The sequence below is a fragment of the Cynocephalus volans genome, chromosome 8, assembly GCF_027409185.1.
Source record: "Cynocephalus volans isolate mCynVol1 chromosome 8, mCynVol1.pri, whole genome shotgun sequence".
Classification (NCBI taxonomy): Eukaryota; Metazoa; Chordata; class Mammalia; order Dermoptera; family Cynocephalidae; genus Cynocephalus; species Cynocephalus volans.
This window is the reverse complement of record NC_084467.1, coordinates 116,769,463-116,781,827: the sequence shown is the minus strand read 5'-3', so window position 1 is coordinate 116,781,827 and position 12,365 is coordinate 116,769,463. Positions and strand designations below refer to the sequence as shown.

At 36.3% G+C, this 12,365-nt stretch overlaps 1 protein-coding gene across 1 annotated transcript in view; it reads right to left on the bottom strand.

Annotated features, from left to right (window-relative positions):
• Positions 1-10,589, bottom strand: part of LOC134384336 (gamma-interferon-inducible protein 16-like) — a 92,288-nt gene extending 81,699 nt beyond the window's left edge. The window contains exons 1-4 of the mRNA XM_063105875.1: positions 10,325-10,589; positions 9,222-9,340; positions 8,195-8,362; positions 5,922-6,089 (exon numbers count right to left, since the gene is read on the bottom strand). Of these exons, the coding sequence (XP_062961945.1) occupies positions 5,922-6,089; positions 8,195-8,362; positions 9,222-9,340; positions 10,325-10,589 (720 nt within the window). The remainder of the gene's footprint in view (positions 1-5,921; positions 6,090-8,194; positions 8,363-9,221; positions 9,341-10,324) is intronic.
• Between the last annotated feature and the right edge of the window lie 1,776 nt (positions 10,590-12,365).

Sequence of the window (12,365 nt, the reverse complement as noted above, 5' to 3'; positions counted from 1 at the left end):
CCTACCTCTAGCACTAACTTTGATTTTGATATTGGAGAAGATGTTTTTAAATGTTTTATTTTGTTTTATTGTCTTTAATACCCATTTGAAAAGATACAAACACCCCAGTGGATAAAGGACAAATATATTAAAAAGACAATGAGGAATAATTACCTACGGTTAAAAACCAGATGAAAGAAATGTTCAATCTTACTAGTAACAAAGAAATGCAAGTTTTTAAAAACAATTTGATTATTTTCTACCTATTAAATGTTAATGATTAAAACCAACAGTGATACTGGGGTGAAGCAAAGCAGTTAAGAGGACGAACTCTAGAATCATAAACACCTGGTTGAAATTCCACTTGGAGAAGATTTTTACTGTCTATGACCCTCGATACTTTCATATGTGAAATTGAATTTAGTAAGAGCAACCTAATGGGTTTGCAATGAAGAATAAATAATGGAATGAACACAAAGGACACGTTTTAGAATTCAGCACCCTGTAAATGCTCCGTCAACAGCAGTGTCATTGTTGTCACTCTTTATTTGTGGTGTACACATGAAGAGTTTGAATATCTGACTGATTTACTTATATACGTATTTCATAAGTATGTTGATCCTGTTGATGAAAACCCCATTCTAGATTGTATAGGAATCACCTTACTAAAGAATTTTTTCTTACTTCTGCCACTGTGTTATCTCATTCAAAAACTGAAGATAGGATATCTTCAGTTTTTGATCCTATCCAAGTCAGTTGATACAAATATTCCTATTACAATTGAATTTGGATGCCTGAAATGCAGTCTTTGCGTAGTGTTTTAAAATAATAAATTTTTTCCCCATAAGAATGCCTATTTTACAATTATTCCTATATGTTATTAATCCATTCCAATTTACAGTTAATAAAAGATTAAGAAATATACTACAATGAAAAGTCACATTTAGTAAGATTAGTTGAGAAGCTCTGTCAAGATTCTTATTATCCTTGCCATTACAATTGAAGGAGGCACAAGGAATGGCAGAGGGAAGCTGGTACCTTGGTTAGAGAACAGCTGAATGGGGTTTGTGGAAGTATCTGTTAAATCCGGGAACGGCTTACAGTTGAAGGTGCATTGATGGCTGAAGTTTGCAGAAGCTGACTGCTCTTGGGATGACTTCATCCTTTTAGAGTCATATGTTTGTGTAATTGTGCTTCAATATTCTGAGGAAAATACTGCCTTTCTTGGTTAATGGTTTTTAATATGAGATGAAGCCTGACACATACATATCAACATCTACATCTACTGTATTTTACCTAGAAAACCAGCACCAATTTAGGTATCCTAACTTTTTCACTTGTGTACTCACAAACCAGTATTAGAACTTTTATTCTGAAATTTTCAAACTATGGCGTTTTGTAATTTCATTGGTGTGTAGTTACTCCTGGCTCTTTTTCTGCTGAACACATGTCTAGGCCAACATAGTCAAGAATTTCGTTGGGGTTATTTTTGTTAAATGACTCTCCTCATTTCTAAGAGTAGCAAGTTTCAGAAAAAGCTGAATAGATAGACCTTTATAAGTAAGACTTTCCCATCAAGCAAATACACAAATGAATTCCTGTCCTTTACCCTTCAGGTTTCAGGCCTGTCTTTAACTGAATTAATGGTTCATAAATCAGTACGGTCAGAGTGCAGCTTGGGGCTTCAATGAAAACCTAGATTAGAAGTGGAAATTTAATTCTCCCTTTGCCTTTCCTTCACGTTTCCCACTCACTTATGAAGATCTAGCCTTCTGACTCTTGGAGGCGTGTACCCATTTGGGTGTTAAAACTGAAGAAGATAGGATGAGATAGTTATTTCTGTACACAGTTGTGATCTCACGTTTAACTGGACCTGTGAGAGCAAACACAAGGAGGATCTGATATATTCTGGGAGGAGGTATCAATGTAGGCTTGTCTGAGGGGAGATTTGTGCTGACACCTGGAGAGAGTTGGGGCAAGGAAAAGACAGAGAAAAGGAATTAAAAATATAGGAGGTAGAATATGTTTAAAACATAATGATGGAAAGATAGGAAACGCAGCAATTAACTAGAAGCATGGTCATTAGGCAAAAAGGGAAGGTGTAATAAGAAACTGAAATGTAAGGAAAGAATCACTTTTGCTTTCATCTGTCTTTGTCTGGCTATTTCTCCACCCTTACTCTCTCTACACCTGGGCCCCAAAGACAAGACCCCTTCTGAAGTCAGGAATCATTTCAAGAACACACACCTTCTAAATAGCAGAACTGTAAAATCCACTACAATCTCGAATTATATACTCGATAAATAAATGATTTATTTATATAAAAATACTTATATAAAATATAAAAAATGCTTATACAAAACATAAAATATATTAGTAGGGAATTAGGACACTAATTTTGTTTTAGAGAGGTTCGAGGAATGGGACCAGGAAGAAGGTACCTTAGTTAAGGGACTGCTGGATGTGGTTTGTGGAATGCTCTGAAAAATCTGAGGATGGGTCACAGTTGGAGACTTGCTGGTCAGTGAAGACTGTGGAGGCCGACTGTTGACTTGGGATAACTTCATGTGTCTGGAGTCATAATATCGGTTATTTGTGTATTTCACTTTCTGAAGTAAAGTAGATATTGTGTTCTGGGTTAATTTGTTTCAACATGAGATGAAGCACAAGATATTTTCATCTTTTATTATTTTTAAAGTGATCTTTCTCTTGCCAATTTTCTCTGGATTTATAACGTAAATTCAGATTCCCAAACTTTCTCTCTACTACAAAAGCAGCATTGAAATCTTCAGACTAAAAACCAAAATTCATATGATTAAAACTTTATTATCAAAGGATGGGATTCCTAGTTCTATTATCTTCTGCAAAATAGCCTCACCAGCTTTGTCAAACACAACTCTTGGGGTCATATTTTGGTAGATAAAACTACCAGGTTTTAAGGAAGCAGGTCTCAGAACAAAGTTAACCATACTTTTATACACTTATTAAATGAGACATTTTAATGAAGCAAACAGACAGAGAATTCTATCATGTGCTCTTCAGTCTACAGGATACCCAGCTCTCCCTTATTTTGGGTGCTTTGGTCATCAATGTGCTGAGTGAAAACTCTCAAGGCCACAATTCCAGAGGCAAGATAATGCTTTCCTTGCACTGTGCATATGGCAACTAGAATCATTCAGGACTCTCAAGAGTAAACAGAACTATTCAAGTTTCTACCCATGGCTTTTCCATTACCTGAATTTTTATACCCTGTTTAAGCAAGGACAGAGAGGATCTATAAAATCACGTATCCTGATTACCTTTAATTTCACTAACAAAAAGCCCATTTTTAGCATTCATTATGCTGAGTCAACTGGCCAGTTTTTACCACTTCTGGTGTTCAGTAATCTAATTCCTAAAGTGGCATTTTTTGATGGATCTTTGAATGAAACACCTGCTGAGGTGCCTGGTAATAGAGTGTGGAATGAGCTTCCTGATTAGGACACATTGTGATGACCCACAGGTACATAATTTTTCATTAGAAGCCTTGGAGAACCCAGATTACAAAAACCAACCAAAACTATTACAATGTCTATTGTGAAACATATAAATATGTTACAGACATTTTAATATCAACACTTCAATTCTGGAAGCAATGTATGTTCATTAAATTCTTAAGTTTTAGAGTTCATTGAGCCTATATTTGAATCTTGGCTCTAACACTAAAAGTCTTTTTGAACTTGAATAGATTGTTTTTAACCTGTGAGCCCCTTAGTTTTAGAAATGACTTACAGTAGTACCATCATGGGGATGTGAAGAAGAACAAATGAGAAATGTACATTAGTTACACACAATTTATACCCAGCACACTCACTATCTCTGTAAACTTGGAGAGCATATTTAAACTTTATGTATATGAGTTTCTCTTATATGAAATGGGGCTGAGAATATCATCCTCATGACTAGGTTATTAAAGAGTAATGAGAGCATATATGTTAAAATCACAGATTTTTGAACCAGCACTCCATAAATTCTCAGAAAGTAGAAATATCATTATTGGCATTATTACACTTTCTGTGCAGGCACGTGTATGTCCACTCTTATTAACTAATGTCTCATACTCTGTTTATATTGTTGGTTAAAACCCTAAATTGAGGTGGTATGAGAAGCATTTTATTAAAGACACTTCTCCAATCACTTCTTCAACTTATTGACAAGAGCATCTTGAGCTATTATCTTCTCAAAATCATTTAAATAAACGTTCCCATTGCAACAGTAAAATTTGGTTAAAAAATACTATCTTTCCGTGAGTAGCATTTTCAATTATTAACTAATTTTTTTCTCATAGTAATTTCTCTCTCCTACTATTCCTGCTTTTGATTCATGCCAATTTGTGTTCCTGGCTTTAGGGTAACATAACAGAAAAAATCAATGGTAAAAACAGGCTCTTTCTAGTTTTAAATCCCAGTGCACAAAGAACCCATAGCACAAATGAAATCTTAGAAAAAACCGCTAATGAATGGAGCAAGACTCTCCTGGTTACCTAGTGAGTCATAAAGGAAGTAGTCAGAAACTCTTTTTTAGTGTGGTAGCTGGACACCCAAGAATAAATGGCTCATAGTGTGTGTAGGTGAATGAGGCCATGAGGGCATAAACCCTCCGGATCCTGTGCTCTGTAAGGGTTCAGGTACAGTGCAATATATTTCACAGCTGTAGCAAGCTATAGCAAGGACTGAGTTTTATGTTTTGGCAGGTGAAACTTAGAAATCTTCACATAATCTTATCCAATTCCATATAAATGAGAAATAGCATAGTTGTTCAGATATGACATCATAAGTCATTGAAGTGTCAGAGAGAAAATGGATCAGAGGTTGTAATGACTGGGCAAGGGCTCCATCCACAGTCACCTGTAACTGATGGAGAAAAGGCACAGATTGCTAGTGACATCCCTCAGATAAAACCTGTATAAACTATAGAGAAAAAGATGGTTAATTGAAACTAACTCTTTCATATAGAAAGCTTGTCTTCCAGGGTATATGTGCAGTGATGGAGGAGAAACTGAGGCAGGTTGCAGCTTGAGGGGATTAATTCCAGAAAATATGGATTTAATTTTCTTGCCTTTCTTTCAATCTGCCTGGTCTTTAATCACAGATATAGGCTTCTGACCCCTAACCACAGATGACTACAGGGGCCATATCATGGCAGAGCAGAAGGCAATCTGGGATAAGAGCTGACACACGCAGTGTGAACTGACATTTGCCTCCTTGTGTTCTGTCCCCTTGAGGTAGAGTACCTATACTCTGAGCTTATGGTCTAGAAAAAAAGAAAATCACTCTTTCTTCCAGTTTTTTAAATAATGTAAAGAGAAGTAAAGAGAACTGGAAAAGCACATAAATGGAGTACCTTTGAGAACAAACAGTGAAAGAATCTAATCTATTCTGAAAGGTGGGTATCAGAGAACACCTGCCCTAAGAAGAGATTTAGGCTGGCACCTGTGGAGAGTTGGGATAGTGAAGGGACCGGAGAAAGTGATTCCAACAAAGATAGTAACGTACGTCAAAACTCTTGATTTGGGAAAGTAAACAAGGTGTTTAAAGTAAAACCTGAAGTATAGCCAGCGAATAAGGTGAAAAGGTGAAAGGAAACTGATATATGGATGATGAACACACCCTTGTATTCATCTTTCCTTTTCTAGCTACTTCCCCACACTCTCTCTATACCTGGAGCCACAAAAGACAGCAATCAGTCAGTACTGATTTTTATGAATATATGCCTTGTGATAGCAAAGCCTATTAGAATCTAGTAGAATCCCAATGCATATACATGCTTCATTTGGAGAGATTTAAGTAAATAAAGATTGTATTTAGTAGAGATTCAATGAGATGATGGTCTTTCAAAGATTTGATGGCCCTTGTTAATTATGTTGCTGTGAGGCAGAAGTAATAAGAAGGGAAAGACGATACCTTGGTTAAGATACTGCTGGGTGAGTTTTGTGGAACAGCCCGAAAATTCTGAGGATGGAACTCAGAAGGAGGTGGGCTGATGACTGAAGTTTGTGGAGGAGGACACTGCTTCTGGGATGGATTCATCTGTTTGGAGTCACAAGTTTGGGTGATTGTGTCTTTAATTTTCTGAAAGAAAATAGATTATTTTCTTCTTGTTACTGGTTTTCAATATGAGGTAAAGCAATATATATTTTTAATAAGCAGTATATAAAACATATATATATTTTTAATTGTTCTTTTTTTTTTTTTTTTGTACATGATCATCCCTCTGTCAATTTTCTCTGGAATACTAGCATAAATTTGGACTCCCTAATCCCCTCTTCTAAATACACAGAAGCCAGCATTGCAATCTTCACTATGACAATGTCGAAGCTCAGATGATTGAAATTTTATCAGTGTTATCAATTCAACCTAACACAGGAGAGCTCTTTCTTCAATGCAAGTTAATCAGTAACAGTTGACTTATACATAAAAATAACAATAGTGACAGTGATGTGCAACCTGACAAGGAACCACTTGAATACAGGACCCACATAAAGGTAATTTATACAACTACACAGAGAGATGTAAGTCAAAGTATTGTATGATGCTATTTTCAGAAAAAAAGTATGTATATACAGGAGAAAATCTAAAAGTGTGTAGAGAAAAATGTGGAATAATATATATGTTGGAATTTCAGATAATTTAAATGTAGTTATTTTTAGTCAGATTGGCTGGTTGTCTGCATATCCTACTTTTTTTCTTTCTTTCTTTTTTTTTTTTTTTTTTGTCTTTTTCGTGACCGGTACTCAGCCAGTGAGTGCACGGGCCATTCCTATATAGGATCCGAACCCACGGTGCGAGCTTCGCTGCGCTCCCAGTGCCGCACTCTCCCGAGTGCGCCATGGGCTCGGCCCATATCCTACTTTTTTTCTACAATAGTCTTGTATTTAAAAAAAATCTGGCATAAGAAAAATAAGGAATAGAGCATGTTTCAATAGGGCTAGTGTGTTTTGTCACTTGTGGCCCATTGTAGTCTGCCCCCTTCATTGTTTACCAAAGACATATAACACACTCATTTTTGGAATAAAGCTTACTGAAATTTCATTAAGTATCAGACTGTTTCTGATGCATGCATACAGCGAAGGCTGGCCTGTCCAAATCTGAGAAGAGTACAACTTTATAAGAGTTTTCAGAAACATGCAAGTGTAAATAGTAGTCCCCTTTCTTTCATTTCGAGGTCTTGTATGATCTTCCTGCTGTCTAGATTTCCCCAAACTCCTCAACTTCCCACCCTACCCAAACTTCCTCTGCTTGTTCTTACCTCCTTTAGGCCTCACAATAGATATCACTACTTTGACTGGTCAGATGATGCTTATTTGTTCTTTCATTAGCTGTGCTGATTCATATCTTAAGACTTAGTTTTTATTTTTTCTATGGGAAAATATATCTATATCTATATCTATATCTATCTATTTATCTATCTATCTATCTATCTATCTATCTATCTATCTATCTATCTATCTATCTATCTATCTATCTATCTATCTATCGAGAGAGCCTCCTGCAAGGCAGACACATAACTAGGCTTTAGGATACAGCTGTCCACAGACTCACAAAGTAGCATTAATCTTAGAAATCAGAGTAAAGATGAAAAATAAACACTTATTACCTATAATTGTGGTAAGTTGCAGAAAAGAAAGAAATGAGGTCCTACCAAAGAGAGCACTATGAAGATTTCACCTAGGTTGCGGTGGTCTATGTGAAGATTCCTGTGGGATAGGATATCAATACTGGAGTCCAGAGGGTGAATGTATTTAGCTTTAAAAGAGTTATCCAAGTGGAGGAAATATGGTGTGTGAAAATCCTGAAGAAAGGAGCATGGTGTGTATCAAAGAAACTTTAACGGATTAGCGAGCAAAGGGGAGAGGTATGAAAGGGACAGGAGCAGCAGACAGTGAGCCCACTGCTGCTTCCACCTGCACAGTCCTGACCTGACACCATCTCGCTCCCTCCCTCATAACAACACAGGACAGAAACCTTCCCATAGTCAGGGATAGTGTCTGGTTCATCGAGTATCCCCGTGGAAGCAAAATATTAAAATGGGATAAATTCTCAATGTATACAGTAGATTAACTAGTTAATTATTGCATTGTTTTTAAGTTGGAGATGAGATCAGAATTTTGAGGTCTAATTCCTATAGTTTGGGTAGAAGGAAACGAAAGAGAAGGAGAACAGGAAAAACAATGTACCTCAGTTGAGGAAGTGTTGGATGGAACTGGTGATGAGATCTGGGCAGGTGGGGCATGGCCCATGGCTGAGGACGTGCTGGCTCCTGCAGGATAGGGAGGCTGCATCTGCTCCTCGGGCACCTTTTTCTTTTTGGTTCCAGTCTTTTCTGTGGTTGTGTTTTTCCTTTTCTGAAAGTAGTTTAACTTTTTTGTTAATGGTTTTCATTATCAAATGAGGTAGAACACATTTTCATTACTGGGTAGTATGTTTATTATAACTAAAAATGTTTTTCTTGGAGCTTGAGGGAGTGCTGCCCATCCCCCGGCCAGTTGTAAGAGGGGGTTGTAGATGTTTTCATTAAAAAAAGAAGAGGAAAAAGTTCTACACATCATTCCTCTAATTACCTGTGTTGTGGGATGTGACTGATTTGGAATTAGAAGAACTAGGTTTTTGTAAGCATGGGCAAAGCATTTTCCCACCTGATTCTCAAATAAATGCACCTCTCTAGTAGGAGCGAAGATATCATGTTTATTTTCAGTCATGAGCCCCACAACAATATTTTGGTCAATGAAGACCACATGTAAGACAGTGGTGCCATTAGACTATATTGCATTTTAACTATATTTTTTCTATGTGTAGCTATGTTTAGATATATAAATACTTACCATTGTGTTGCAGTTGCCTAGAGTATTCAGTACAGTAAAATGCTGTACCCGTTTGTAGTCTATGAGCAATAGGCTATACCATCAGGTTTGTGAAAGTACACTATATGATGTTTGCACAACAATGAAATCCCCTAAAGATGTATTTCTCAGTACATACCCATGGTTAAACAATACATGACTGTATACATATTTACATTATGTTTCTAAAAGTGCTTAACTCATGCCTTGCACAAAAAGATGATCAATTATTACGCAATTTTGTTAATTAAAACTTGATGGGAAACTAATGAAGAAATAATTGCCTGATGGAGAGATTGAGTGGAAGAGCCATAGCAGAGTGTCTTCTGTGGGATCTCAAGCCTGCTTCTTTTCCTCAGCTTACCTGAGCAACAGGAGTTTCCTCTGCTCCTTCGGATGTGAGAACTTTGCTTGTGGCAGGTGCAAGTGTAGCAGGACCCAGTTCTCCTTGCTTGCTTTTTTTCGATGGGTTTTTTCCTTTTGCTAAAACAGATTTAGTGTTCTTCACAACTGATGGGGGGTGGGGGGGGGAGGAAGGAGGACACATAAATCCAAAGCAGCTGGTGTAGAACAGCTGAAGCAATTTCAGTACTGTTTACTCTCAGCTCCTGTTTGTGGGTCTAGGTATGCTAGTGTCTGCCTCTACTGCATGAGCCCAGCCTGGCTGCAAAGTGACCAACAGTCACAACACAGGCACAGGCACAGGCACAGGCACAGGCACTGTGTCATGGTCCTTGGTTCTTCCCTTACTTGTCCCCTCTGCAGTGAGCACGTCCTTCCTGTCCTCTGAACTCCATGTACCTCAGTCAAATCTTTTCTTAATTCTATTCTTTTTTTTTCTTTTAAAAATAGAAAGTTTTTTTCTAATATTGTCTGTTGGGTTATCTTCTGCAAATAATCTATTCAAATTTGAATGGAAATATGATCTGAATTTGTGAAATAACAAGGCAATGTTATTGACCTTTGCTCTTCTAAAATATTTTTGTTTTTTTAAGTAGTGATTTTACAAGAGGGGACTTGGTTGCATCTCTGAGAGTTAGACACATTTACATGCTGCCTTGTCTTTTTTACTATAAAGGGTAAAGATAGGTTAAATGGTCTCAATAGAACAGATACATTGCTTGGTTACATGCACATATTTTAAATAGATGGAACAATCTTCAGGATTTTGTTTCCTCATTCTTTATTTTTCTATTGCATTGGAAGTTTCAGTCTCTAATCAACTTCATCTCACTTTTGTGGTTCCACTGCATCCCAATACACCCTCCAAAATACACCAATAACTTCTGGAAAAGGAATGCCTTAAGTTTTCCACTTGTTGGCATCTGAAGTACCAAGATTTTTATGCCCATTTAGGTATAATTTGGGAAAGAGAGGTATCAACCATGACCAAGGTGAGGTTCTATCCAAGGTTGGGAAGGGTTAGGGAAGAATGATAGGGAGGGAGTGTTCCCTGTTCCCTAATACCTTTTAATTTCTCTTTTCTAAGAGTTTTAGCAAGGCCTTTAAGTGTTGGTATATCTTCAAAGAATTCTATTAATTTGTCCAAACCGGCATCGTGTTGGAACTTTTCTTCCATCATGTCAGCAATCTGAATTCTGTTTAATTGATCTTGCATTTTTCTAGTCAGTCTTAAATCATGGGTCAGTAAGGACTTAACTGCTTTAAAATGATAATCACTGATGTTCTCTAATCCTTTCAGTAGAACAATTTTCTTGTATTCATTCACCATCTCTAAAGATATGAGTGAGCCTATGAAAGAAAAACAGCACACAGTGTTACACATCTCTACAGACAATTTAAAAGACTGGATATGCCTATGTGAGTGAGTGACCAGTATGAAAGTATTGTCCATAGGTGTGTGTGACAAACAGGGACATAATTACCATACATGCCCCTGTGGAAAATGAATTGAGGACTGCTGCATTAGAAACTTTTAAGAAAATCTTCCCTATTAATGACGACGGTTGAGTTCAGTCAGGGTGGGTGTGGTGGAAGGATGTCAGGAAACAGGCAGTTGTTGCAGTGTGTAGAATGTGAGATGTATAGAGGTCCACTCCTGTGGGCCTTTTTAGCATCTTGTGTACTTCCTTGATGACACTCAGTGCATAAAATGGATTCTAATTTTCTTTTTAAATTCATAATGTTTTTTGGTTTAGGAACCATGTCTTTGTGTACTTTTGTATGATTGGAATGTTCACATTTCTGGGGATCTTAATTGCTTTCTTCTAAGGAGAACACAGGCTTCCTCAGATTGAAAAGGCCTGTAGAATGAAGAAAAAATTACACAAGACACATTATAGTGAAACTAAAGAATACAAAAAACGAAATGAACACTCCGTAAGACTTCGGAAATAAAGAGTAAAGCACCTACAAAGAGTCAAGAATCAGACTGAAACTGATTATCAACAGCAAAACTGCCTGCAGCAGCACAATGGCAAAATTTTTATATAATACTGGTTCAAAATCCCATATCTAATGTATGAAGCGAAAAATTTTCATTTGCTTTGTCAGTGTGACAACACAATTTATTCGCGAAATAAACTGTATGTGAAGTGACAGGAGCCTATGCATAATCTTTATTCATTCCACTTAAATTTGAACATTCATATGTCTTATTGCTAAAATATTAGTGTGTTTGGCTTTGAGGTTATGATCCAGAACCCAGTGGGGTTTCTAGTAATATGGTACTTAGAATATACACATTAAATTGTCTTTCTGAAGCCTCCAAATTCTAAATTTCAAAACATATCTAGCCCAACAAGTACAGAAGAGGTGCTCTCAAACTTTCTTGAGGGAAAAAAATAGTTTTAAAATCAGAATTTTAATACAGACAAAATGATATTTAAACAGGAGAGCCTCAAAATCTATTCTCTGATATTCAAGGCCTCAGTCGTTTTGCAAGACAAAAACCCACACAGAAACATTTATTGAAAGTAATGTTCAATAAGAAAACAATAAAGTCAAGAAATACTCAGGCCAAAAGGAAAGAAAGAAAGGTGAAAAATAAACTTGATTAGGTGTGCCTCTGTCTTAAAAATAAAGCCATGATCAAAGAGAAATAAAAAGTATATCAGCATTGTGGGGGAATGGAGGAAATGGATTTGACAGTTCACTAACGTATTTGCTTAAGATACAGGTACAAGTTAAAAAAAGAAAAACGAGGAGAGTACAGAAGTGCTATATGTTAATGTGTAATTATGTAACATATGTAATGTGTTAATTATCAGCGTATACATGAAAGTCCTAACTAGTTAAATGGCAACTTTCATCAAATTTTATTTAAGAAATCTACATGTAGGTTGTTAATAAAAGTTCACTTAAAAGAAAAAAAAAATTAAATTATCATGCAAAGAGTAAAAGAAATTCAGTTGATCTATATTAGTGTAATTTTAAATAAAATTTAATACAAAAAGTACTATCAGATACCACATAATGATAAAAGGTTCAACACCTAAAAAGGTACAACAGTTTTAGTTATGGATTTATCTAATAATAATAAACTTAC